General features: G+C 45.8%; 2 protein-coding genes across 7 annotated transcripts; one reads left to right on the top strand and one right to left on the bottom strand.

Annotated features, from left to right (window-relative positions):
* The first annotated feature begins 4,164 nt into the window (after positions 1-4,164).
* On the top strand, positions 4,165-19,428 carry Rmnd5b (required for meiotic nuclear division 5 homolog B). Of its 6 annotated transcripts, none has more exons than XM_071612067.1 (11): positions 4,165-4,584; positions 4,749-4,867; positions 8,393-8,589; positions 11,223-11,373; positions 12,946-13,091; positions 13,197-13,337; positions 13,983-14,083; positions 14,293-14,459; positions 15,336-15,552; positions 17,301-17,449; positions 17,546-17,635. In XM_071612067.1, the coding sequence occupies exons 3-10, from the start codon at positions 8,509-8,511 to the stop codon at positions 17,401-17,403; spliced, it is 1,107 nt and encodes a 368-aa protein (XP_071468168.1). In that variant the 5' UTR covers positions 4,165-4,584; positions 4,749-4,867; positions 8,393-8,508; the 3' UTR covers positions 17,404-17,449; positions 17,546-17,635. The 6 variants fall into 6 exon arrangements, with proteins under 6 accessions (XP_071468168.1, XP_027805429.1, XP_027805428.1 ...); XM_027949627.2 differs by lacking the exon at positions 8,393-8,589 and adding an exon at positions 17,785-19,428 and having other exon boundaries at positions 4,179-4,584; positions 17,347-17,449; positions 17,546-17,700; XM_027949628.2 differs by lacking the exons at positions 4,749-4,867; positions 8,393-8,589 and adding an exon at positions 17,785-19,428 and having other exon boundaries at positions 4,178-4,584; positions 17,347-17,449; positions 17,546-17,700.
* Positions 19,429-19,632: 204 nt separating this feature from the next.
* Positions 19,633-24,263, bottom strand: Nhp2 (NHP2 ribonucleoprotein). The gene is made up of 4 exons (XM_027949589.2): positions 24,039-24,263; positions 23,887-23,956; positions 20,875-20,980; positions 19,633-19,995 (listed from the first exon to the last, which is right to left on the bottom strand). The coding sequence occupies exons 1-4, from the start codon at positions 24,196-24,198 to the stop codon at positions 19,870-19,872; spliced, it is 462 nt and encodes a 153-aa protein (XP_027805390.1). The 5' UTR covers positions 24,199-24,263; the 3' UTR covers positions 19,633-19,869.
* Between the last annotated feature and the right edge of the window lie 3,482 nt (positions 24,264-27,745).

The raw sequence follows: 27,745 nt of genomic DNA, 5'->3' as shown, positions 1-27,745 counted from the left end.
TGCCTCAGATCCTCACTTAAGTATTACACTTTCTAGCAGCTCTCTGGGCCCCTAACCCCTCACGGAAGGTCTCTGACTCTGGTCTCCAGGATCACTGATAGCAATGCCCCCTCCAACCTCAGTGAACTCCACAGTTTGACTTAGCCCTCTGGATGTTCTACCTCATTCTGCAGGTGATCCTGGACTGAAAGACTTGCAAGGAGGGACAGACACAGGGAGGGGAGGCAGGGCACCATTTTGGAGCTACCTGGAGGGTGGAAGAAAGAAGTGAGGGTTTGAGTAAGTTCTGGACCTGGCCAGGGAGGCAGAGAATCAGCTGTCTTCCTGGGCTGCCTCCTGGTGTCCGTCATTGCACACAGAAGGCAGGAAGTGCTCAGGTCTTGCTTTCTCAAGGAAGTCCTTCCTGGACTACCCACCTCCTCTGCAGTGCTTACACGTCCATATGTCTCTCCATCAGCTCTTTGCAAGCTGCTATATTTCTTGGTTTTTCTCTGTCTCCAATGAGCTGAGGGTATTGCCAGAGCAGATCAGTGTCTTCCATTCCCCCCCCCAAGCCCACTCTGGTTCCAGCCCCAAAAGGCACTTGGAGAGATGTAGAAGCAGGGTGACCAGAGCCCTCCCCTGAGTAGGAAGGCTTTGAGGTGAGAAAGTGGGGAAGATAGGGAAGGCTCTAACTCTGAGCTAATTGTTGATACATACCTGTTCTGTGCCAAGTCTATGTCAAGCATGGGGTTCCAGAGCTAGTTACTATTCATTCTATAGGGGTGTTTGAGGGCCTCCCTCTGGGCCAGATGTCATTCTCAGGCGAGTAAGCCATACTAACAAAGTTCCCTGCCCTTTGACACTTGTGTATAGAGGAGGGAGACAGTGTGTGTCCATACTGTTGAAGGTCGTTCCAGATAGTGACCAGGTCCAGACAGGAGATGAAGAAGACAGAGGAGAATTGAGCTCAGATACACTGACACAGGACAACAGGGGCCTCCATGTCATCAAACAAGTGAGCCGAACATGGAAAAAGGGAGCATGAAAATACATTTCTCTGAGACTGGAGGAATGTAAATTTTAGGGAACCTTTTTGCAAAGAGGGTGCAGGCCTCTGTAGGCGATGACATAGGACATATGGAAGTTTTGGGCAGGTTCCAGAGAGGGTCTTGTGTGGAATTTTAGGAGGGGAACAAGGAGAATGGGAAGCAAAGCAGATCCTGGTCAGTCTGGTAAGCTGGTGCAGGATTCCCTGAGCAGTCAAAGGAAAGGGCTAAAACCAGGACCAGTTTTCTGTGTGTAAGACCTGTGCAGCACCCAGGGCCCCTACAGTTGGTGTTATGCTCTGCTGTTGCCATCTTGAACTTCTTAAGAATGTTTGAACCAAAGGCCTCACATTTTCATTTTGCTCTGTGTCCTGCAAACTAGGTAGGTGGTTCTCGCTTGAATTTAGGACTTGCAAGGAGGGACAGATCAGGGAGAGAAGACAAGGCACTGTTTTGGAGCCACCTGGAGGGTAGAAGGAAGAGGTGAGGACTTAGGTGGGTCTTGAGTCTGGCTGGGGAGGCCAGAAAGGCAGCTATGGCTCCCCTTGGTTGGGCTTGGTTATTCCTGGATTTCATAGTGGAGCCAAAGGCAGTGGCTGCCTCGCCCACCACTGCCCAACCTCCACCAGCCATAGGAGATCCCGTCTTTTTTTATCTCTGCCTTCTAGGACTAAGTGCAAAGAAAGCTGCATTTCCAAGTGTGCATGTTCTACACCCCTCTATACTCCCCCTCCTGTGCTGGGGAATGAACCCAGGGCCTCACACATGCTAGGCAAGTACTTTGCCACTGAGTTACACCCCCAACCTACTAAGGTATAATTTGCACACAGGAAAATTCTTCCTTTTTAGGGTACAGTTTGGAGAGTTTTGACAAATGCAGAGTTGTATAAACAACCATATAATCAAGACATAGAATTATTACATCACCCCTCAAAATTCTCTTTTCTGCTCCTTTGTGGTCAATTTCTCCCCTACCTCCAGCCCCTGGTAACTACTGAACTGCTTTGTCAATAACTTTTTTTTTTTTCTTTTTGTGAGAGATGCTTAAGCCCACCCATCTAATATATGGTATCAGAACAAAGTAGCAAGCAAAACAATAGGATATTGGTATAAAAATAAATAGGATGAGGAACCAGAAATAGATTCCATTTTGTAGAAAAAAATATGATAAAGAGATTGCAAAGGAGAGAGTAAGGAAGGAATATTTAATAGGGAGCCCTGGGTTAACTACAAAATTGTGTGTGGGGATCATACTGCGCAGCATCCCTTTTGAGATAAAATGGACATTGGGTTATTATTTTATGAGTTAAATTTTAAAAATCAAATCCTAGGAAATTGGCAGAAAGCTCAACAAACTATTGCTGAATTAATGGAGAGGAGCTAGTGAAGCAACTTGTTTGGAAGCAACCCCATCCCCTCAACAAAAACCAAATATAAACAACCCCAATGAGAAAAGAATGATAAAATCAACTTTGCAGTAAAAGTTGGTGCACAGTGAAATTAACAAGTCTGAACACAAGGAAAATCACATATTGGGGAAGACAAGACAGCAAAGGTTAAACCACCTGATGTGAGCGGTGTTTTCAAGGTTCTTCCCAACTTTGCCCACACCCCGCTCTGTAGGGAAGGCGGCCAGGGCTCCAGAGAAGAAGTAGGGAAGCCCAGGGGCGGTCTCCAAAGCCTGTGAGGTCCTGTCGGCTCCTGCTCAGCTTAGAGGCCGCCTGGCCTCCTTGGCCCCAAGCACGGTTCATTCAACTCTTCGCCCCCGCCGCTTCCGCGTGTGGGTCCAGGACCACCCAGGATCCGAGTGAGTGCACCGCCAGGCACCTCCAAGATGCTCCATCTGACGCCCCCGCGGGCATAGGGTCCCTCTCTGAACTGACTGGCTCCTCACCTGCTGTGCTTCCGAAGGTTTTTGAGCCAGGGTTTCTTCTTTCGTATGAGAATATCCGCTTCCTCCCAGCATCTTTATGCACCTACTGGTTTCTAGCAATGATGAACACAAAGTCCAGGTCCCAATGGAGCTTTTAATCTTAAAATGTAGGGGAGGCAGGGTTAAGGGCCAGAAGATAGATCAACAAGTAAACATAATTTCAAGTGAAGGTTGTAAAGAAAACAAAGCCAGATTGTGCAAGTGATGTGCTTTATTAAGAAAACAAAACAAGATTGTGCAAGGGGTGGGGGCAGGGAAGAAGAGGAGGTGTGAAGGGTTGCAGCCCGAATGACCTGGAGTGAAATCAACCATAAAAGGGAGCAGTAAATCAGGGAAACAGAGACCCAGGAAAACGGAGATTGAAACTTTATTGTGGGGCTATTTTTTGTTTAAGTCTTTGAGGTCTGAGGAGAGGGTGGGAGTTCTCTAGCCCTTCCCTTCAGAAGAAGAGGGCCTGGTAAATTCAGTTCTGACCTGGGTTTGGAGTCACCATCTTCTTTTTCCTTTCAGATACACCCTTCCTGCTTAGGACAGATGTGTCACCCTTACTGTAAGAAGGGCAACCCATGGAGGGCAGGAGGGCACATGCTGTGCCATCTTTCCTGTCCGCATAATTCCATTCTCAAATTGATTATCCTGTGGGCAGATTAAGTATGGGTTTAGGGTCTAGGAGTACAGCAGTTACTCACAAGGCTGAAAAAGGAGGATGGAAAGTCAGAGGCCAGCCTGGATTACTCAGCAGACCCTCCCTCAAAATAAAAAATAGAAGCCTGGTATGGTAGTGCCTGTCTGTAATCCCAGCAACTCAGGAGGCTGAGGCAGGAGGATTGCTAGTTCCTAGCCAATCTCAGCAATTTAGGCCTAAGCTAAGCGGGATGTAGCTCTGTGGTAGGGTGCCCCTGGGTTCAGATTCCACTACCAAAACAAAACAACAAACCAGCAAGGACTTTTCTTTTAAACATTACTTGTTATCACACACACACACACACACAAACAAAAAATAAAACACTACGAAAAAAGCCTGCCTGCTGGATCACCCTTACATACATAGTGCTGTTTAGAGATATTTTATTATTATTATTGTAATAATTATTATTATTATTACTAGTACTACTACTACTTGTGGTTCTGGGGGCGGAACTGCAGGCCTTGCCCATGCCACACCCCCAGCGCTCTATTTACTTTGAATTACAGGTGACAGAAAGGAGGCAGGCATTTTTTTTTGCGTGGTTTGGGGCTTCTGAGCCGGATCCCGCAGCGCAGGAACCAAGGTGCACCTCTACCCTGTGGGCCGCCAGCCCCGCACACCCCCGCGGGCGAGCGAGTGGTTCGGTCTGATTCCTTCCCGCTATCTGGGAGGTTGGGGCCTTGTCCGAGGAACTGGGAGTCTGGGAGCGGGTTGCCAGGGCGCGACACAGGGTCTGCGACTGGCCGTCGGCTCCTGTGGGCGCCTCCACTTTCGGCGCGGGAGGGAAGAGAAGACCTGCCGCAGGCGAGTTAGCCGGCCATCCCCCTCCCCCTGCAAAACCGCGCATGGGAGAGTCCAGACACTAGGTGCAACCGTCGCGACTTCCGGTTCCCATGACAGCGGCGCCGGAAGCCGGGCCCCGGCTGTAGGACTAGGTGAGTGCCCTGGGGCTTCTGGGCCCGGAGGTGAGGGCCCAGGGCTGCTGGCGGAGGCGTGGGGGGCGGCGAGGGGTGCGGCGGCGGGGCTAGCGCAGCGCGGTCGGCTTCCCAGGCTCAGGGCCAGGGAGGCCAATTCATCCTTGGGCTTGTTCTCTTTGCAGTCTTTGACCCCGGCCCGGGAGCTGGAGTCCCACAGAATCAGGACTCCCCATCCTCGTAGAGCTTCCTCAAGGGGTGGAGTCGCTGGGTCCCATCCTAGTGCGACCCCCCTGGGTCGGAGGTAAACACCTGCGGGAGGAGGGGTCCCCGGCAGGGCAGGGCATTTGAACCGGGTCTTTTGAAGGATAAGTGGGAGTTTGCCAGTTTGCTCATTAATGCAGATGTAATCTCAGTAGGGTCTTGCTGCTCAGCAAAATGGTGGGCTTTTTCCTCCTTCCAGTTTTGGTCAGTGAGAAAAGAGATTTGAAACTTCAGATAGCTATGTGCAATGAAGAAAAGGAACAGGGCCATATAATAGGGTGACTGGTGTGAGGTTGAGGCAGAGGGGTCAGCATTATATACTGTGGTCTAGGAAAGCCTTTCAAAAAAGATGGCATTTGTGTTGAGATCTGAATAAAAAAGAGCCAGCCGTGGGAAGAGATGGGAAAGTAATCCAGGCTGAGGGAAGAACCAGTACAAAGGCCCTGAGGCAGAAATAAATTGGATGTAGTGGAAAAAAAAAAAAAAAAACCAGAAAGAAGGCTAATGTGGCTAGAATGAAGCATGTGAGGGGAAGAGTAGTGGGGTGATGAAGTTGGAAAGGTAGTTGGGTGGGGTGTGGGACTGTTCATGTAGAATCTTGTAGGCCAAATAGAGGGAGAGGATTTTATTCCATGTACGGTGGAAAAATCTATTGGTTTTGAGCAGAGGAATGTTATGTAAGGTAGAAAAGATATAAGGATGGCGACTGTAAAAGTACAATAATTAGGTCAATGGAGGCAATGGAGATAAAAGGCAAAAGGGACTAGTCTATGATTGGCACAAATTTCCCTTCTTCCCTCCCCAGGAGCCCTCTTGTTTTGGGATGCTTAAAATTAGGGGCAAAACTCCCATGCCTGCCTAAGTGAAGATTTAATACTTCCCTCATGTGTCTTTCTGTTCATACCTACAGGTTTGAGCTCAAGCTCTCTAGGTCAAAGATTAGGGAATGGATGCACTATTTATTTTAATTAATTATTTTGGTACTGGGGATTGAATCCAGGGATACTTCGCCACTGAGCCCATTTGCTCAGGGCCTCATTAAATTGCTGAGGCTAGCCTTGAACTTGTGATCCTCTGCCTCAGCCTTCTGAGTCTCTGGGATTATAGGTAAGAGCTACCATGTCTGGCAGATGCACCATTTAATCAGCAAGTACTTACTGAGCACTCATTCATGAACCAGGCCATGGACTGGGCACTGAAGGAAGGGAGAAGATGGGACTAATGTTAGTCTTTGAGAGCTCATAGTCCAGTGCAGGGAGATAGATGAATGAACAGATAGTTACTGTGTCACAGTAGAGACTCAGATGTGTGTGGTGCAGATGCCCCTGGACAGGCTTGTGAAGTAGAAAAGGAGGTAGGGAGAGGTCATTGAGGGTTTCATGGGGAGCTGATAATTAGCTCATATTCTCCATGCAAAAAAGAAATACATAAGATTCTCTAGAATAGGAACAGCTTGTGCAAAGGAAGTGAATACATAATTGCAAAGGGCTTGTGTATCAAGCCATAGCAGTATTGAGCAAAGGGGTGACAGGATCAGATGTGTGTTTTGGAACGATCACCCTGGTGGATAATTTCTGTACACTGAGGTCTTGGGGAGGGAGGCTTAGGATCAGTGGATGTGAAATTCGAGGCATTGGCATTTATATTAATCATGCAGTTTGTCAAAGACAAATACACACATTCTTGTGTTTGGTGAAGATGATGGATTGATTTAAGCAGCATGGTTTGTTCCAAATGGACTGAATTAGCCTCTTGGGCTCTTTGGATTGAATACCTGCAGGGAGTCCTGGTTTCCTGACTCTTTTATTTTTAATTGAATTGAATTTGATTGATTGATTGATTGATTACTGTACAGGGGATCCAACCCAGGGCCTTGCACATGCTAGCAAGTACTCTAATACTGAGGAACACTCCAGCGCCTCTTTTCAAAAATTTTTTTTTTTTTATTGAGTTAATAACACATTTCAGTTCACAGTATATTTAATTGGTCCATGCAGGTCCCTTTCCTTTTTTTCTCTTCTTGTATAGGGGATTGAACCCAGGGCCTTGCACATGCTAGGCAAGTGTTATGCTGCTAAGCGGCATTCCTAGCCTTTTCTTAAAAACAAAACAAAACAAAAAAAACCCAACTCACTAAATTGCCCAGACTGGCCTGCTTCAGCCTCTAAAGTTGCTGGGATTACAGTCATGCTCCACCACACCTGGAAGGGCCTTTTTCTTGTTTGCATTTATGTATGTATCCCCTTATTATCTCCATCCCTCCCTTTCTCCCCACTATAGGAAACCACTCTGATGTGTTTTGTGTATAATCAGCCCTCCACATTCATGGGTTCTCATCTGTGGATTCAAGAGATCACAGATCAGAAATATGCAGAAAAAAAGTTGTGTCTGCACTGAAGATGTATAGTCTATTTTTTCTTGCCATTATTTCCTACAGTATAATAATTATTTATATAGCATTTACATTGTATTAGGTATTATAAGTAGTCTAGAGATGATTTAAAGTATAGGAAAGGGGCTGCTGGGGATGTAACTCGGTGGTAGAGTATGTGTTTAGCATGCTCAGGGCATAGGGGAGAATGTGTAGGTAATGTCAAATATTACATCATTATTTCTTTATTTTTTAGTTGTCGATGGACTTTTATTATCTATATGTGATGCTGGGAATCAAATGCAGTGCCTCACACATACGAGGCAAGAGCTCTACTGCTGAGCTACAACTCCAGCCCCTATGCCATTTTTTAAAAAATATTTATTTTTTAGTTGTAGTTGGACACAATACCTTTATTTTATTTGTTTATTTTTATGTGGTGCTGAGGAGCGAACCCAGGGTTCTGCATGTGCAAGGCAAGTGCTCTACTGCTGAGCCACAACCCCAGCCCCTCCTGTGCCATTTAAAAAAATTTTTTTTTTTTTAGTTATAGGTGGACACAGTACCTTTATTTTATTTATTTATTTTGAACCCAGTGCCTCACACATGCTAGGCAGGTGCTCTACCACTGAGCCACGACTCCAGCCCAATTATGTATTAGGAACTTGAGCACCCATAGTATCCTAGGGAAATCCAATCCCCTACAGATACCACGGGACACTGTTTATCCTTTTATTTGGTGTATATCTTTTATTTGCCTTAGTTGTATGCATATGTTTTAAGTTTTTATTTAAAACACCTGGACTTCATTTTATTGCCTGTACCTCATGATCATGCTTTGGGATCTTCCTGATGTGGCTGTGGATATAGCTAGAATACAGTTTCTAAGTGCCACACAGATTTCCATAGGTGCACCCCCACTTTTTTACTTACTTACTGAATCTTCTAGTGATGAGGCCCCTAGATTTTTCTCCCAGTCTTTGCTACAACAAACAATGCTGGGATGAAAAGCCTATGCCCATCTCCTTCCTCAACACTCTTCCCCACGAATGGGGCTTGAACCCGGGGGTGCCTAGCCACTGAGCCACATCCCCAGTCCTTTTTTATTTTATTTTGAGATAAGAGTCTTGCTAAGTTGCTGAGGCTGGCTTGAACTTGTGATCCTCCTGCCTTGGCCTTGTTTTTTATTTTAAGACAGGGTCTTACTAAGTTTTCAAGACTGATGTCGCTGGTGATCCTCCTGCATCAGCCTCGTGAATCCTTGGGATTATAAATTGTGCCACATCCCTGACTCCTTCCTCAACTTTTTAATGAAGTCTCAAGATGCTGCTTTGGGTTTTCATGGTCCTCATGTCACTCGATATCCAACAGGACCAGACCTTTTGACCTTGGTAAGGTCCTGACCTTTTTGAGACATGTTTATTTTTGGTAAATTGTGACTCTGGTTCCCAGACACTTGGCAAACGTTCTTTTGTCTTCCCATGTTCCCCAGCAGATGGTTCTCACAGGCTCTGTGGTTAACTTCCTGTTTCTTGTTATCATTAATGGTTACTGTACATTGATTCCAACCACAAGTATTTGCTGCTTTCCTTTCCTAGTAAAATAGTGACCTGTTAAGCTGGTTCTGGCCATACTTGTAATATGAAGTACTTCAGGGACGGGCTCTGGAGCCTAGAGCCAGACTGCCCGGCTTCATTTCCCACTCCTCCGCTTCCCAGATGGTGTGACCTTGGGCAACTTATTTAATCTTTCTGTGTCTCATTTTCTCATCTGCAAAGTGGGTCTAATAACTGTACATACCTCATGGTGTTTTTGTGAGAATTAAATGAATGAGTTAATGCATGTGAAGTCATTAGAGCAATGCCTGGTACATAATAAGCGCTTATGAAATGTTAGCTATTAATAATAGCAATAAAATTTTCATATAATTTTAGATGGGAGTCTATGTTACCTTTTGCCCACACTGGCACATATCCAGTTATAGTGTATTTCTTTGGGGTAGGGTGGCATTTCTTCTGGACACCATGGTTACAAATTTTAGTGTGTTTGATAGCATCAGCTATAAGGAGAGAAGGTTAAACATATCCCAAGGCCCCAGGTGCCATTTCCTTTTTACTTGTTCCCTGTGTCTAGGGAGATAGGGTTATAGAATGGGACTGAGGTGATGAGGCCAGGACTAGTGGTTTTGCTGGAAATGGGGAAGAGTCTGGTGAAAGTGGGAAGATTCTGATGTTCATCTTGGACATAGGATTTTCTTTATGATGTTACTCTGTACCTCTTTTTGGTGTGTGTGTGGTGGGGTGGGTACTGGTGGTTGAACCCAGGGGGACTCCACCACTGAAATATACCCCTAGTCCTTTTTTTTTTTTTTTTAAGAGAGAGAGAGAATTTTTTATATTTATTTTCTAGTTTTCGGTGGACACAACATCCCTGTTTGTATGCGGTGCTGCGGATCGAACCCGGGCCGCACGCATGCCAGGCAAGCGCGCTACCGCTTGAGCCACATCCCCAGCCCACCCCCAGTCCTCTTTATTTTTTATTTTGAGATGGGGGTCTCACTAAGTTGCCCAAGCTGGCCTTGAACTTGCCATCCTCCTGCCTTACCTCCCGAGCTGCTGGGATTATAGGTGTGCACCTGTACTCCTTAAGAGAATGACAACTGGCTAGATTTGACCATTTTAGAGGGATGTGTAAACAGTCCCCTCATTTCAAATCCTGTAGATATATGAGGAGGGAAATTAATTCTGTCACCAACATTTTGAAGATTGTGTGTTCAGTGTCAAAGCCTGCTCTAAAATGGTGGGGAGCAGTGACCTAGGGTGAGAAGGGTTTAAGAAGAGGGCTAGCTTCCTGTGACATCTGACAAACTGGAGAAAGATGGGCCAGAGAGCAGACCAGGGGGAAGCAACATGTATCAGGGCGTCGGGCTGTGAGAATGAGGGTTCTGGTTGGTTGGGCACAAGGTGCCTATCCATGAGCTAGCAGTGGGGGTTGGCTGACACTAGAGGGAAAGGCCAGGCCCATCAGACCAACATGGTTGGCAGTTATTCTCTAAGCTATATTTCCAAATGTTATCCATTCAAGGATTGCCTTGATGGTTTGTATCACTGTAGTATATGGATAACCAATTTCACAAACTGTAAGAGGTGGCCATAAGGAATATAAGAAATACATGAGATATGACCCTGTGCAGTGTATGGGTTTCTAGTTAGACTGTATAGCCTGCTAAGGATTGTGTGAGGCCTGCTCTGTGTCCTGATTTAAAAGGGAAATGAGCTGGATGTGGCGGTGCATTCCCTGCAATCCCAGTTACTCAGGAGGCTGAGGCAGGAAGAGCACAAGTTCCAGGCCAAACTCACCAGTTTAGGGAGACGCTCAGAACCTTAGTGAGACTCTGTCTCAAAATAAAAATAAAAAGATCTGGGATGTAGTTCAGTGGTTATGAACCCTAGTATCAAAAAAGTCAAACCAAACTAAAAACTGAAAAAACTGGGTATGGTGGTACACACCTGTAATATCTGTGACTCAGAATAGTGAGGCAGGAGGATCACAAGTTCAAGGCGAGCCTCAGCAACTTAGTGGGGCCCTGAGCAACTTGGTGAGACCCTCTCTCAAAATAAAAAATAATAAAGGACTGGGATATAGCTTAGTAGTAAAGTGCTCCTGGTATAATCCCTAGTACCAAAAAAAAAAAAAAAAAAGGAATCCCCTGCTTAACAAAACAGATCTGGTCCACAGCTTCCCATCCATCCACCCAGGTACCTGTGGGAGGACACCAGACTTATATAAGGACAGGATCAAGGGTTTTTTTTTTTTGTTGTTGTTGTTTGTTTTTTTTTAATACTTTGTTTTTGGTTCATGTTTTATAACAAAGCATGTGCCACCATACCTAGCAATGCAGGGGATTTCTGAATATTGATATATGATATGGGAATGGTGAGAGGGATCTGAATAAATGGTCTGGGAGCTCCCCTACTGTGTCACCCTGGTCCATTTTGGGCTTGACCCAGTTGACATTCCTCAGGCAGAGGCTGTCATGGAGCAATGTGCATGTGTGGAGAGAGAGCTGGACAAAGTCCTGCAGAAGTTCCTGACCTATGGGCAGCACTGTGAGCAGAGCCTGGAGGAGCTGCTACACTATGTGGGCCAGCTGCGGGCTGAGCTGGCCAATGCAGGTGGGTGTCCACCCCTGAGAGATCCCCATACCAGACTTCCTGTGGATGGAGGAGATCTAGGGCTACTTGGTGACGTGGTCCGGGAAGGATGATTAGGACATTGATACATATACCTCTAGGCCTCTTCAAATGGGTGTGATGGCATTCTCTGAGCTCTTTCAAAAAGACCAACCAAAATTATTAATTTATCTGAAATTATTCTGTTGTCTTTATTTTTTTTGGTCCCCTTCTTTCTTTCTTTTTTTAATTTGGGTACCAGGGATTGAACTCAGGGGTGCTCAACCACTGATCCACACCCCCAGCTCTTTTGCATATTTTATTTAGAGACAGGGTCTCACTGAGTTGTTTAGTGCCTCACTGAGGTTGAGGCTGGCTTTGAACTTGAGATCCTCCTATTTCAGCCTCCCGTGCCACTGGGATTACAGGCATGTGCCATCGCGCCCGGCTCTTTATTCTTTTTTTGATGGTGCTAGTGATCAAACCCAGGACCTCATGCATGTTAGGCAAGCACTTTACCACTGAACTACATCCCCAACCTATCTCTCTTTTGAGCTACAATTCATATATCATTAAGCTCACTCTTTTCGAGTATACAATTCAGTGGTTTTTTAGAATATTTACAAAGTTGAACAATCATTACTACTATCTAATTTTAGAACATTGTCATCACCCCCAAAAGATACCCAACCCATTAATAGTCTGTCCATTCCTCCCACTAACACCCTGGCAATTGCTTATTTACTTTGTCTGTATAGATCTACCTATTCTGGACACTTCATATATATAGATTCATACAATATGTGGCCTTTTGTTTCTGACTTCTTTCAATAGCATAATGTTTTCAAGATTCTTCCATGTTGTAGCATGTACCAAGACTTCATTTCTTTTTGATACAGGATCTTGCTGTGTTGCTCAGGCTGGTCTCAAACTTGTAGACTCCCGTGATCCTCCCACCTCCCAAGTAGCAGGGACTACCACCATGCCTAGCTTTATTCCTTTTTATGGCTAAATAATATTGATTGTATGGATAGGCCACATTTTATTTATCCATTAGTTGATAAACATTTGGGTTATTTCTTATTCACATATAAGATTTTGGGTGGCCATCACTTTTATTTCTCTTGGAAGTGGAATTACTGGTATAGAGTGGGTCAGTGTTTCACTTGACAAACGTATAATTCTGTGTATGAATGCAGTACATGAGCTAAAATAGTCAACTCACAGTAAGTGCCAAATTGTCTTCATTTTATAGCAATCTACAGTTTTTATAGATGAAGGAATGAAAGCATAAGGGATAAATTGGCTTCTCCCACTTGACCAGTTCCAAGTTAAAAAGTGGCAGGACCTGAAATAGAAGCTAGATATTTCACTGTGGAGTTCAGGCTGCCAGGCCGGCATTTAGCAATGAACTACTTCCTCAGCTACTTTTTTTTTTTTTTTTGGTGGTGCTGGGGAGCAAATCCAGGGCCTCATGCATGCTAGGCAAGCACTTTATTACCAGGCCAGCATTTAGAATAGAGGAAGCAGAAATGGATCCTCTGTGTCCTGACTTGCTCCACTGTTTCTCTGAAGCACTCCAAGGGACCCCTCTCTCAGCTACCCTCTCCCTGGTGATGTCCCAGTGCTGCCGGAAGATCAAAGACACTGTCCAGAAACTGGCTTCAGACCATAAGGACATTCACAGCAGCGTGTCCCGAGTGGGCAAAGCCATTGACAGGGTGAGCATGTGGGCAGCCCGAGGACTAGGGGTGGGAATATCCTGGAGCTTGGCAGGAGAGCAATTGTGGGCACTGAAGTTATTGGGCCCTATCTCTCCTTGTCAGAACTTTGACTCTGAGATATGTGGTGTGGTCTCCGACGCGGTATGGGACTCACGGGAGAAGCAACAGCAGATTCTGCAGCTGGCCATTGTGGAGCACTTGTACCAGCAGGGCATGCTCAGTGTTGCTGAGGAGCTGTGCCAGGTAATGACTGTGCCAGGAATCAGGTTGTTTGGGAAGGTGCTGAGGGTACCTACTCATTCTGCTTTTTATCTGATCATTTTCTTCCTATTAAATCCCTGCCATTGTTTAAATACATGTATTTTAGAAATCATTTCCCTTCCATAAAATAGAAGGTTGCTCTAAAAAGATATATGATGAAAAGCAAAGTTACTGATTTCTACAGTAGCCAGGTTGCTAAGTTGAAGCCTGATATCCCCTTATTAAAAAGGGGATTAGTGAAATGATAAAGTAGCACTTGTTAAGCATTAAAGACACATTGGCAATGGAAGAAAAGGAGTCTTTGCCTTAATGTAATTAGGAGAATTTAAAAGGAATTTTCTCACCAAGCTCATCAGTGTCAGGCCTGAGGACTGTTCTCAGTACCCCAATGGTGGGATATAGTTTGTGGTCTGCACTCTGCACTCTGGGAGGTCAGCCTGTGGCACTCGACCTCCTTAGAAATGAAATGGGAATAAGAGGGACCTATGTGGCTGGCAGGAGACCATGGCTTGCCTTGCAAACTCTGCCTCACTTCAGTCTGTTTTTGGCAGATCAAGTTTTATTATGTGTCTAACAGAATTTTGGAAACTGTCTTCCAGTGGTGAGATCTCTCTTTCTCCCCCACAGGAATCAACACTGAATGTGGACTTGGATTTCAAGCAGCCCTTCTTGGAGTTGAATCGAATCCTGGAAGCTCTGCACGAACAAGACCTGGGGCCTGCGCTTGAGTAAGGAGGACCATGGGTGGGCTAGTAGCACTCTGTCATAGCCTCTCAGGGGCCGAACTTGTCTGTGGTCTTCATTTCACCCGGATGTGCTTGACATGCTTCCAGCCCTGTCTCAAGGGCCTCACACTCTTTTGGATCCCTTCTCTCAGATTCTGGCTGTGCCAGAGCCCACTTTTTAGGCCCCACCAACATGGCTCCTTTCTTCCCAGATGGGCCGTTTCTCATAGGCAGCGCCTGCTGGAGCTCAACAGTTCCCTGGAGTTCAAGCTGCACCGACTGCACTTCATCCGTCTCCTTGCAGGCGGCCCTGAGAAGCAGCTGGAGGCCCTCAGTTATGCCCGGCACTTTCAGCCTTTTGCTCGACTCCACCAGCGGGGTATGTGCCCAGGCACTGAGGGTGGTGCTGCTGGGGTCCAGCTGATGTGTCAGTTTGCCAGTCCCTGTGCCCACATTGGGTTCTGACACCCAGATGCCTCTCCCCAACCTGAAAAACTCTCTTTGACCCCTTATTGCCTCTGAGGTAAGCTCCACACTCAGTGCTCTTCTTCATCCACATCTGCGAAATCTTTATACTGTCATCTCAGACACATCAAGTCTCCAGTGCCTGCTGTGTACCATACCTATACCCAGAGCATGCCATGCCCTCATGCTGCTTCCTCTGCCTCATATGTTTCTACCTACCTAGAAGGGCCCTGTTTAATAAGACTCACCTGAGCATCTTCTCTGGCATATTCTTCCTGAGTCCCCTTCCTTCATATTTGCATTTCCAAGCCTGTCCTTTGAGTCTTGCCTTTGAATGACCCATACTCCTCAACCAGGGATGAACCCGGGGCCACACACATGCTAGGCAAGCACTCTACCACTGAGTACATCCCCAGCCCACAAGCAATGATTTTAAATTTTTGTTAGATACTGCTGTCTCCTGAAAGTGTCAAACATGGGATCTGCTTTTGTTAAAAAGGGAGATTAGAGTTGGTGAGTGGAGACATTTTGTGCTAAGTGGAGACTTGCTTTTGATGCAAACAGAAGGATGAAAAGAGGATTGGAAAGGGACTGCCTCCTGATTCCATGTTGGCAACACCTGTTCTTGATTTATGGCAGCAGCCTAGACTTCCCCTTCCAGCTGGTTTTAGAATCAGTTTTGCCTGAGGGTGTTTCAGTTCCTGCTCAGTCTGTCAAGGGGCCAGGGAGCTGCAGTGTTCAGTGGAGCTCACAGAATTGTGCTTCTCAGTCCTGCTGCCCTCCCCCGCAGGATGGATTGGAGCCCCTGCATCCTCTGAACTGCTGCTTGGTTGCCTTGTAGAGATTCAGGTGATGATGGGCAGCCTTGTGTACCTGCGGCTGGGTTTGGAGAAGTCGCCCTACTGCCACCTCCTGGACAGCAGCCACTGGGCAGAGATCTGTGAGACCTTTACCCGGGATGCTTGTTCCCTGCTGGGGCTCTCTGTGGAGTCCCCACTCAGTGTCAGGTATGACCCAGCCTGGGAGGGCAGCATAAGGGGGAGGGCTTAGAGGGAAACATGATTTTGCCAAGGCACTGCCACCTACTGGGATGCTTCTTGGTGTTTTCACCGAATCATCCTTTGAGGCAGAAATTCCCCGTTTTTATAGTTAAAATAGAGGGCCCTGCCTTGCCTGCACATCTCTCCTAGATTATGGCAAGACCCTCCCAATGAAGACAAATCCATGCCTTTGTGCAGCCCTGTGACCTTTTGGTCTCTTCTCTCAAACAGCCACTTCCCTCAGGGGAGACTTGTGTGGTAGAGTAATGTGAATTTAGAGCTGTTGCTTAAAAGTCTCCGTCACAGTAATATCCTTCTATCCCAGCTTCACAATAACTCTGGGAATTGGAGGTACTGTTGTCCTCATTTTACAGATGAGGAAGTGGCAGTTCACCATGGAATTAGCATGCCCACAGAATAAAGGACACTTGGACTGACCCCAGAGCTATACTCCACCACAGTGGACAGCTGTCACATTGCTTTTTTTGCAGTACTGGGGATTCAGCCTAGGGGTGTTCTACTCAGCTCTTTTTATTTTATTTATTTATTTATTAATATTTATTTTTTAGGTGTAGATGGACACAACACAATGCCTTTTTATTTTTATGTGGTGCTGAGGATGGAACCCGGGTCCCGCCTGTGCTAGGCGAGCTCTCTACCGCTGAGCCACAATCCCAGCCCCAGCTCTTTTTATTTTAATTTAAATTTTTTTTTTTTTTCCACTGAGGATTGAACTCAGCTTTACCACTGAGCTAAATAAATCCCTAGTCCTTTTAAGATTTAAATTTTGAGACAGGGTCTCACTAAGTTGCTGAGGCTAACTCCAGCTTGTGATCCTCCTGCCTTAGCCTCCTGAGTAGCTGGGATTACAGGTGTGTACCCTACTGCCCAGCTTCACATTGCATTTTATTTAGACTGGTTATGGAGTTTTATACTGTTCCCCAATGTGGAAGACTGACTCCACTTTCATCTACTTTGTTACCATGGATTTGGATTATTATTTCCTGGCAAGAACACCACTGGCCTTTTGACAGGCTTTGTGCTGTACAGCACTACCCTGTGCATTTCTAGAATTCATCATCCAAGTTCCCCACCAGTGAGCTCCCTATCACCCATGCGATGATTTTTGAGAACTGAATCCCCCTTTCTCATTTTTCAGTATCCTAGATTATAGCCACTATCCTACTGGTATACAAGACAGTAGGATAGACCCTGTAAATGGGCTGGGGCCCTTCCAAATTGACCACTGTCCTCCAAGTCACACCATGGAATTTTTTTAGTGTGTGTTTACTGGGGATTTTGAACTCAGGGGTGCTCTACCACTGAGCTTCATCCCCAGCCATTTTTATTTTTTATTTTGAGACAGGATCTCGCTAAGTTGCCCAGGCTGGCTTCCAACTTTCGATCCTCCTGTCTCAGCCTCCCGAGTTGGTGGGATTACAGGTGTGCACCACCATGACCAGCATACCATTTTTCATTGGTTTGGATGAGCAGATATCTGCTCTGGAGCTTCTCTTTGTCTTTCTTATAGGTTCTCAAACTTTGGGGTACATTAGAATGACTCTCTAGAGTTAGACATACCTGTCTACATATATAGCATTTTATGAGCCACTGAGGGATTTTCAAGGACTGATTTTATCTTTCGCTACTTTTTAATCCTGTCTCAAGTCCCTTGCCAAAGACATGCTGCACCAGTCCTTTTGTCTGTCGTCCAGGTCTCTGTGGTCTGAGCTACTCCAGCCCCTGCTCTTTGTTCTGCAGCTTTGCCTCTGGCTGTGTGGCGCTGCCCGTGCTGATGAACATCAAAGCTGTGATTGAGCAGAGGCAGTGCACTGGGGTCTGGAGTCACAAGGATGAGTTGCCGGTGAGGCCTGGTAGGGGGAGGCGTTAGCACAAGGCAGGCACCAGGAAATACAGCCAGGACAGAAAATGGAACTCAATCCTTTGTCACCCTCTCCAGATTGAGATTGAACTAGGCATGAAGTGCTGGTACCACTCGGTGTTTGCTTGCCCCATCCTCCGCCAGCAGACATCGGATTCCAACCCTCCCATCAAGCTCATCTGTGGCCATGTCATTTCCCGAGACGCACTAAACAAGCTCATTAATGGAGGAAAGTAAGTCCCCCCCCCGCCTAATTCTATCTTGACCAGGCTGCTGTGCTGGCCACCCCTGAGATGGTCTTGGTTCTCCCTTTGCAGGTTGAAATGTCCTTATTGTCCCATGGAGCAGAACCCAGCAGACGGGAAACGCATCATATTCTGATTGCTGCCTGGAAGGAACTTTGTTGGAAGGGGTTTTCTCCCATGAGCCTCAGTCTGTCTAGGGGCGGATGGATGAGTGGCTTTAGTGGATTAAAATTCATTTCAGAGGAACTGGCTAAGGAACACTACCATGGGGTGGAGCCTGGCCAAGCTTTTGGCAGAGGCCAAGAAAAGAGGTTAAGAGCTAGACTGGGCAGCTACCTTCTTGGCTATAAGGAAAGGGAAATGCTGGCCTCTGTACTTTTGCTGTTTATATTTGCCCCACTTAGCAACTGACAGAGTAGCAAAGGTCTTGGACATCAGCAACAATCTTCCACCCCATCCTCAGCCATGGCTTTTACTGCCATGTGAAGGCTGTATCCACCTCTGCCTCTCAGCCTAGATGCAGCTGTGGCCAGCTCCTCCCACTGTATAGCCTCAACTGTATATCCATTCCCCGTTGTAAATAGTACAAGTTAGAACTGAATGCTGTTGTTTTATAACTTTGAGCAAATATATTCACAGCTCTTCTCCTTACTTCTAGCCAGCCTGGAGCTTCACTGACAATTATGTGCCCGCTGCACCATACATACTGGCATGGCCTGGTGGCTGCTAACAGAACCATGGTTAGCCAGGTCATCTGGAAAGTCTGCCTCGGGGGAAAATGTGGGAGATGTGCAACCCTGGGCAAGGTGCTTTTATATATATGTGTATAAAATCTTATTAGAAATCACTGTAAGAGGATTTAAGATGAAAGGATTTAAGATTAAGAGTTTCAACAGCTCTTGACCCAAGCATAAACTCTTTGCAGATTACCCCAGGGAGGCTGAAGACTGGTTGCTATGGGTACTAAATCCTGTGGTGAGGGAGTTTATAAGGCAGGGAGGGACCTCAGGTATACAGTGTTTGCAAAGGCCATTATGTTAAGAAGGAGAAAGGCCTGGGTTTGTATTTAGCTTCATATTCCTATATTAAATCTACTAGCCAGGTGCTGTGGGGCATGTCTGTAATCCAGTGACTTGGAAGGCTGAGGCAGGAGGATTCCAAGTTCTAGGCCAGCCTCAGCAACTTAGCAAGACCCTGTCTCAAAAAATAAAAAAGGACTGGGGATGTGACTTAGTGGTAGACTGTTCCCAGGTTTAATCCCTAGTATAAGGAAAAAAAAATTTACTGTTTTTTAAGTTTTTTCCCAGTAAGTTTTCCACGTTTCTTTTTTTTCCCCACTAAGTTGCTGAGGCTGGAATTAAACTTTTGATCCTCTTGTCTCAGCCTCCTGAGTTGCTGGGATTACAGGTATACATCACAGTGCCCAGGGTCCACAATGGTTTTTAAAGCTCCTGGAAGAAAAGAGGAATGGGACTGTCTATTTATGTAGTGGCTGCAGGCCCTGCTGCCTCATCTCAAAGCCTACACTTCTCCTGAAAATGAGAGTTGAAAGTTCTGAGTACACAGGAAAATCAGTTCTCAAGCTGGGCACTGTGGTGCATGCTTGCAATCTCAGCTTCTCAACTACTCAGGAGTCTGAGGCAAAGGTTTGAGATCAGCTTCAGCAACTTACACCCTATGTCAATAAAGGGGCTCAGAATATGGTTCAATGATAAAGCACTGCTGAGTTCAATCTCTCTTACCAAAAAATCATTTCTTAGCTTAAACCAAAGCATGGGCCCTGAGTTACCAAGCATTAGCACTGAACATTCTTTGGGTTCTCTGGTGAGAAGGGATGCTTCCACTCTTTCCTGCCTGCCAACTCCTTGGCTACACCAGCTGCTGATGCTTTAAAAAAAAAAAAAAATACCCACAGACTCATCACATTTTAGTCTTAGAATTTACTTCTCCCACTCCATATTCTTGGAACTCTCTTCATTGAAGCTCAACAGGAAGTGGAACTGATGGAAAGATGCTGGCTCTACCTTCAACAAACAGCTGTTGGAGCTAGCTGGGAAGAATCCTCATGGAATTGGAAGATGCTATGAGGATGGGCAATCATCCTGGTACCAGCTCAACAGCTTCTGGAACAGGTGCCTAGGCTGCTGTCCAAGTCCTTCACAAGGGAGGTGGCAGGGCCTGCACTTCCTCCAAGCATTCATCGTAGGCTTCTTGGTATTCCTCGTGGGGCTTGACCATTATCACACAGGTGGGGCGCTTGGAGCCAGCAGCTGCACCCAGGTCCTTTAAAGAAGAGGAAAAGTGAGGTGGTTTGGAAAAAAGCCTATATAGCCCCTATGCCAGAGTCACAACTATATAACCAACTAGCGTAATTTGGCCCACAGCTGTGTTCTACTGAGTACACATTGTTTTTAAAAACATTTCCAGCCAGGTGCAGTGGTGGTGCACACCTGTAATCCAGCTACTCCTGAGGTTTAGGCTGAGGCAGGAGGATTGCAAGATCGAGGTCAGCCTGGGTGACTTAACTGGCTGCCATCATTTAATCCCAAGCAAACTTTCAAGCCCTGGTCCAGCAACACCGGGCCTACATTCCCACATGGCTACTGTAAAAGGGCTCCAGCCTTGCAGGTGCTGTCCTCATAGGCAGGGTGGGGCCTGTGCTAAGTCTCTGCCATCTTCCACATCCTATGCCCTATACCTCATTCCTGCTATGGAAGGACAAGGATAGATACAGGTTCCAAAAACACCTACTCTGAGCATGAATCCACCTAACATAACTAACATGGATGCGGCATCTTAAAAGTTTATGAGCACTTTCATGTACATCTGTTTTCATTCTCATGGTCCAGAGGAAACCCTCCAGGCATGGTGGCACACACCTATAGTCTCAGCTACATGGGAGGCTGAAGCAGGAGGATTGCTTGAGCCCAGGAATTCTGGGTCAGCCTATATAATGTAAGGTGGTCCTGTCTCAAAAAAACAAGTGTAGAAATGTAACTTATCTGTCCCACAACTAAGAAGCAAAGGACCAAGAAGCCACCAAAACCTGTCGTAATGCTTAAGGATATGAGTTCTTTCCCATTCAGCCTGCTGCTGCAGACTGCATTCTGGAACCCCTCCCCAGGGCTGACCAAGGTGTGTGTGTGTGGCAATGCTCCTTACCGTCTTAGAGGGGATATAAACATAGGGCAGATTCCGGTCTTCACACATAACTGGGAGATGGCAGTACACCTCAATTGGTAACGTATCTCCTGCCAAAACCATGATCCTGAAATGAGAGAACCATCATTTCTTTCTTTCTTTCTTTTTTTTTTTTTTAAGGAGAGAGAGAGAATTTTTAATATTTTTTAGTTTTCAGCGGACACAACATCTTTGTTTGTATGTGGTGCTGAGGATCGAACCCGGGCCGCACGCACGCCAGGCGAGCGCGCTACCGCTTGAGCCACATCCCCACCCCCGAGAGAAGCATCGTTTCTAATTTGCTCCCTTCTTTCTTTCAGTCCTGAGTTCCACATCTGGGTGGGCCTTGGGAATAGAGAGATGAATAAGATGTGCCACCCCCAAGGAATCTACAGTTATTGGTGTGGGCCTGCTAAATTCTGAAGGGAGTGCAAAGTTGTTGGACAGAGGCATTCATATGGGGAAGTGAACTCTACTTCTTGAAAGCATGTAAATGCCACCAAGTATGATAAATAGTACAGTGCTGGGATAGATGAAGTACTGCAGAAATGTCAAAGAATAAGAATTCAACTCTGAGGCTAGCAAGAGACACTTGAATGGACAGCTGAATAATGTCAGGTAGCCAGTGGAGGGGTAGGAGGTGTGGAAAGTGTAAGACTGAGGGAATCAGACCAATACCAGATATATAGAGGCTGGTTGTGGGGAGCCTGAGATGTCTTTGTAATCTTAGGATAGGGAAGACAGTAGAAAACAAAGCTGAAGAGATCGGCAGGGGTCCCACTTATGGTCCTTTAAAGACAGGCTAAGAAGCATGAGCTCTGTCCCAAAAGGGAAAAGTTTGCCAGAGAATGCTCTACTATGGTTCTAGCTACCAAGGTATTAGGGCTTGGGGCAAGGGCCTGAGAAAGCCTGAAGACACAGAAGGAAGAGTATTCTCTCAAGGGTGAATGACAAAAGCAGATGTAGGAACCCTGAATTCAAAGTCCTGCTTCCAGGGCTGGGGATATAGCTCAGTGGTAAAGCGCTTGCCTGACATGTGTGAGGCACTGGGTTCAATCCTCAGCACCACATAAAAATGAATAAAGATACTGTGTGTTCATCTACAACTAAATAAATATTAAAAAACAACAACAAAAAACAAAATCCTGCTTCCAGGGCTGGGGATATAGCTCAGTTGGTCAAGTGCTTGCCTCACATGCATAAGGCCCTGGGTTTAATCCCTAGCACCACCACCAAAAAAAAAAAAAAAAAAAGTTCTGCTTCCACACCTCTAGTTTCCTTTTTGCCTCCTGCATTATATGTTCTGCAGTCTCCTCTTTCTTATTATTATTGGTTCTGGGTATCAAACCCAGGGGCACTTTACTTCTGAGATATATCTCTAGCCTTTTTAATTTTATTTTTGGAATGGCGTTTTGCTAAGTTGCTGAAGCTGGCCTCAAACTTGGAATCTTCTTGCCTCAGCCCCACCCTGCCCAGCTGCCCAGCTGCAGGCTTGGCTTTTTTTTTTAGTACCAGGGATTGAACCCATGGTTGTGTAACCACAGAGCCACATCCCCAGCCATTTTAATATATTTTTTTAAGAGACAAGGTCTTGCTAAGTTGCTGAGGTTTGCTTTGAACTTGCAATCCTCCTGCCTCAGCCTCATGAGCTGCTGGGATTATAGGCATGAATTACTGCACTAGTTCCAGGCTCTTCTTTAAGCAGCCTTTAACTGTTGGTGTTCCTCATAGCCTGGTCTGTGGGTGCCTTCTCTCAGTATCTTCTCCCTGGATGACTCAATCCACTGCCCTTGTGTCAAGTGCACTACTCACTCCCATATCTATTCCCTCCAGCTTGGCCTTCTCTTTTCCGTGCTCCAAACAAATATAGCCATATCCCTGTTGGGCAGTTAAGCTGGGGATGGAGGGCAGTGTGTCTCCGAGGCATCTCAAAAAGTTGCCTAAAACCAAACTTATGATCTTTTCACACAAACCTGGTTCTCCACTGTTTACAACCTCAGAAAATGAGCCCTCTATCCATTTGGCTGGGAATGAAACCATCCATACCTCTTTAGTCTCCCTATCTGAATGTGCTCTCAAACCTATCTTCCCCCATCACTTCTCCTGGACAATAGTTGTCGCCTACTGGATTTTCCCATATCTTGCCTCTTATTCCCTTCTTCAATTGCTAGAAAAACCTTAAGGTGTAAACATAGTTTTTTTCCTTCCTGCCTTTAACCTTAAATGGCCACCCAAAGTTCTAAAAAAAAAAAGTAAACTTACATAACTCACAAGGCACCATGAGGAGGTTCAGCACTACACTCTTGCCCTGGGATCCACACTTTCAGCTGTCAGGACCCTGCTTCCCCAAATCAATCCTGTGTTGTCAGATCTCAGCACAAATGGGCCTGCTCAGGGAAGCTTTCCCTCATGCATCCCCACATGAACAACTAGGTCAGATTCTCCAGTGAGCATCAAATCCCATCACACACATTCTCTTTGCAGTGCTGGGGATCAAATCCAGGGTCTCACAAATGCTAAGGCAAGTGCTCTACCATGGAAACCAACATTATCTTTTGAGCACCTACAGTGAACCAGAGACTTCTTTACATAAACCAGTAAAAGGCCCTGTTCTCAAGGTACTGCCTGGCCTGAGTGGGAAATACAGGGAATAAAAATATAAGTGTGCTTCAGATTCTGATAAATGCCAGAAAAGAAATAAGTAGGATAATGAAGTCATTCTAATTTCAATGACTATTATCCCAACTTTTTGTGTGTGATTTTATGACCCATGTCATTGTCTTTCCACAACACAGTACTTGAAAACCAGTAGACTCAGTCTAATTAATGAATGAAGCCAGGGGTCCTAAGAGCTCGTGTTGAAGGGAGTTCATCTACTGCTTGACTGTTTATGTGGCTGGGTCAGAGTTAACCCTACCTATACCGAATACCTGCTATCAGTAGTAGCAGGCATTCAATTAGATATGCAAAATTGGGCGGAAGGAGAGTTCTTACCCTTTCTCGCCTTTGTTGACAAACTTCTGAACCTCCTTAACTCCGCGCCGAATTTGCTTCTGCTTCACCGCTGCAACGACAGAAGAAATCAGTCGAATGCCGCATCCAGCCGCCCGCGCCCCCTACCCGGGTTACGCCGGCGCCGACTATACCTTTCTTGATGCATTTATAGAGCTTCCGCGTGAGTCTGCGAGAAGCCAGAGGCTGCGCGATAGGGTTCAGATTGACCAGCAGCTCATGGTAAGTGCGCTCTCCGCAGCACGCCTCAGCCGGAGTCTCGGGTCCGTCGGGGTCTGCCTTTATTTTGGTCATCCCGGCAGCCGCAGCAACCCAGACCCAAAGATGAATCCACGCGGCCCGCCGTCTCGGGAATTACTTCCGGGTCATCTAGCCATGCGCACACTATCACCAATTAGAAAATGAGGTCTCCGATTCAGGCCAATCATAAAATAGGGGGCGGAGTCTTGTGTCTAGGGGCGGGACCACTCTTGACTGATCAGATTAGGGGCAGGGCCAAGAGAACCTCTATCTAGGGCGGAGCCCAGAGGAAAGGAGAGAGCGTAGGATGCCCACTTGTGTTTGTTTAACGGATGGGCGTCACAGGCTTTGGGAACTGTTAGTGGAGGCACCTGCGCTTGGTGAGGGCGTGAGCACGTGTTGCGGGCAGGAACCTTGCCTAAAGAACGGAGTCTGCGACGGGGAAGTCTGTACTCGATGTGATTCCAATACCTAGAACGTCTTTCCTCAGATGGGCAATGCGGTTCCCGAGCTGGCCCTGGGGGGTGTGTCCGCAAGTTAAGGTAAAGCCGGATACTGCTAAAGCTTTATTCTGTTCTTGCATAATTTCCTCATCCTTTGTTTTCTTTTTCCTGGACGCCGTTGTGCAGCTATGAAACAAACATACAGAGCTAGGGACAACCCCATTAACTGAACGCCTTCATCTGGACCGCTTCTCCCCAAATTGCCGGTGGACCGCTTCCTGGGAAATCTGCCCAAATGTTACCCATGGAGGAGGTTCCCCTGATCACTTTATCAGCAATTTCAGTCCCTTCTCACCGCCCACAAGCTTTCCCTAACCTTTTATATTTCCCCTAATTCTTTTTTATTATTATTATTTTATTTTTTAGTTTAGTTGGACTCAGTACCTTTATTTTATTTATTTTTATGTGGAGCTGAGGATCTAACCCAGGGCCTCACACGTGCGAGGCGAGCGCTCTACCACTGAGCCGCATACCCAGCCCTCCCGTAATTCTTACCCCCTATTTCTTAGGGCATGTGAACACAGCTGAGTGTTGCCGTGAACCCTTCAGGGGAAAGAGATTTGGGGTGAGGGTAAGGAAGAGCTCTGAGTAATTGGTCAGTTGGAAGTTCTGTAGATTAGTGGACAGTTGACACAGATAGAGTTATGAACCGGCCTAGATTTCCGTTGACCTTGGTATTCTTATTTGTCCTTTCCAATATGGTACTGGGTATTGAACCCTGAGGTACTCTACCATTAAACCAGCCCTTTATATTTTTTATTTTGAGACAGAGTAGGCCACTCTGGCCTCCAACTTGCCATCCTCCTGCTTCAAGTCACCGGAGTTGCAGGGATTAACCGGTGTGCTCCTCCATAAATAGTGGGAGGAATGTTAGTCTGATAACTGATACAAATTAAGTGCCTTTGATTGTGTGGTTTCAAGCCTGCTATATTGACCTTTTAACCCTGGAACCAAGTTCAAAGTTATTAAATCAAAAACAAATTGGCAGAAGCTAGGCATGGTAATTCTTGTAATCCCAGTGGCTTGGGAAGCTGAGGCAGAAGGGTTTCAAGTTCGAGGCCTGTTTTGAGACAGGGTTTCACCAAATTCCCCAGGCTGGTCTTGAACTGGTGCTCTTCCTGCCACAGCCTCTACAGTTGCTGGGATTATAGGTGTGTGCCACAATACCTGGATCCTCCCTACTTCTTGAAACCCTGTTTCAAGTTACCTCAGCAGTTTAGTGAGGGTCTAAGCAATTTAGCAAGACCCTGTCTGAAAATAAAAAATGAGAGGGCTAGGGATGTTGCTCAGTGGTTATGGACCTCTGGGTTCAATCCCTGATACCAAAAAAAAAGAAAGTTGGCAGCCAGGCATGATGGCACATGCCTATAACCAGCTACTCAGGAGGCTGAGTCAGGAGATGAAATTCCAGCCTGGCAACTAAGGTAAGACCCTGTCTCAAAATAGAAAAATAAAAAGTGTTGGGGATGTAGCTCAGTGCACCCTGGGTTCAACCCCCATTACTGCTGTGGAAAAAAAGGCTGGGAGATAGCTCAGTGGTAGAGCACATGTAGTGAAGCCCTGGGTTCAATTCCTGTCACTCCTAGAAAGTTTTTTTTTTTTTTTAAGTGCTATTTTTATGTTGTTATATTGTGTGCATGTATGAATATATAACAACAAATCCCTCTGTTCACCAAATGCACACCCCTCCAAAAAAATAGGAAAGAAAGAAGGAAAAAAAAAGGAATTAAAAAAAAAAAATTTGTTGTCTTGCTGGGTGCCGTGGTGCATGCCTGTAATCCCAGCATCTTGGGTGGATGAGGCAGAGGATCACGAATTCAAAGCCTGCCTCAGCAACTTAGGCCCTAAGCAATTTAGCAAGACCCTGTCTCAAAATAAAAAATAAAAAGGACTGGGGGATTTGGCTCAGTGGTTAAGCACCTCTGGGTTCAAAATTTTTGTTATTTTAATAAGAAAACTTATGCAATCCATACAATTTTAGATCCCCAAATAATTTTTACAGATTAAAAAATATGACATCAACGAACATATTTAAGTAGTAAAAGACAATTTGGAAATAAAGTTTGTATTCACAATGTAACAACAAAATAAATCTTTTAAATGTTTGCCTTTTAGAATTTCTTGAGGAAAGATGACCCCTTCATATGTTTGGTAACCTGTGGTTACTGTCAGCTTTTGCTTTACTGTGGAAAACCTTGTTGTAGTACCATTTCCCACCCCAAATTTTTCTCATCCTTCTTATTCCTCCTCTTCTATCCTTTTCTTCTTCTTCCTTCCCCATACTGGAGACTGAACCCAGGGGTGCTCTAGCACCAAGTCACATCCCCACCCTTTTTATATTTTTATTTTGAGACAGGGTCTTGCTAAGTTACCCAGGCTAGCCTTGAACTTGGGACCTTCCTGCCTCAGCCTCCAGAGTGGCTGGGATTATAGGTGAGTACCACCACAACTGGCTCTTCCTCCATGTTGTAATTACAGTTCTGGTGCCACTGGGAAGCCTCCCCCATGTAGCCTGTGAGTCCTGTGAAGGCAGCCCTGTGGCTTCTGAGTGTTCAGCTGACAGGATTCTGCAGAGTGGTTTTCTGTTTTTATCTCTGAGTGGTGTTCCAGCTGTACAGGAGGGATGGTAATGTGCCAGGGTCACAGAGAGAAGAGCTGCCACATGTGTGCATGAAGCATGGTGAACTCTGTTTAGCAGAATGATGGAGAAGTTCATCCCCAGAAACCTAATTCAAGCAAATGTGTTTGACTGACCTCACCAAGGACCTCAGTTGTGAAGGTCCCTCAGATCCTATATGGAAGGAAGAAGAGAATTTAACATTTGTGTACCAGCACATTATGTGTAATATCTGATTCAGTGCTCATAATCAAAATACCATCCTCTTGAGGCTCCTCAAGATGAGTGGGAGGGCTGGGTCTGTAGCTCAGTGGTAGAGCACTTGCCTCACACATGTGAGGCACTGGGTTCGATCCTCAATACCACATAAAAATAAATAAATAGATATTGTGTTCATGTACAACTAAAAAATATTTAAAAAAAAAAAAGATGAGTGGGAAATGTGTTTTCATCTATATAAAGCTGGATTTGATCCCAGGTC

Source organism: Marmota flaviventris, chromosome 5 (genome assembly GCF_047511675.1).
Source record: "Marmota flaviventris isolate mMarFla1 chromosome 5, mMarFla1.hap1, whole genome shotgun sequence".
NCBI lineage: Eukaryota > Metazoa > Chordata > Mammalia > Rodentia > Sciuridae > Marmota > Marmota flaviventris.
This window is presented reverse-complemented; position numbering and strand designations above follow the sequence as displayed.

Excerpts from the sequence above, each read along its gene's own strand:
- Rmnd5b (XM_027949625.2), top strand. The coding sequence starts at position 8,509 with ATGAAGTCTCAAGATGCTGCTTTGGGTTTTCATGGTCCTCATGTCACT. Across the intron at positions 13,338-13,982 it reads TTGCTGAGGAGCTGTGCCAG|GAATCAACACTGAATGTGGA; the intron begins GTAATGACTGTG and ends TCTCCCCCACAG. Across the intron at positions 14,084-14,292 it reads GACCTGGGGCCTGCGCTTGA|ATGGGCCGTTTCTCATAGGC; the intron begins GTAAGGAGGACC and ends CTTTCTTCCCAG.
- Nhp2 (XM_027949589.2), bottom strand. The coding sequence starts at position 24,198 with ATGACCAAAATAAAGGCAGACCCCGACGGACCCGAGACTCCGGCTGAG. Across the intron at positions 23,957-24,038 it reads CTATAAATGCATCAAGAAAG|CGGTGAAGCAGAAGCAAATT; the intron begins GTATAGTCGGCG and ends CTGTCGTTGCAG. Across the intron at positions 20,981-23,886 it reads GTCAACAAAGGCGAGAAAGG|GATCATGGTTTTGGCAGGAG; the intron begins GTAAGAACTCTC and ends CTCTCATTTCAG.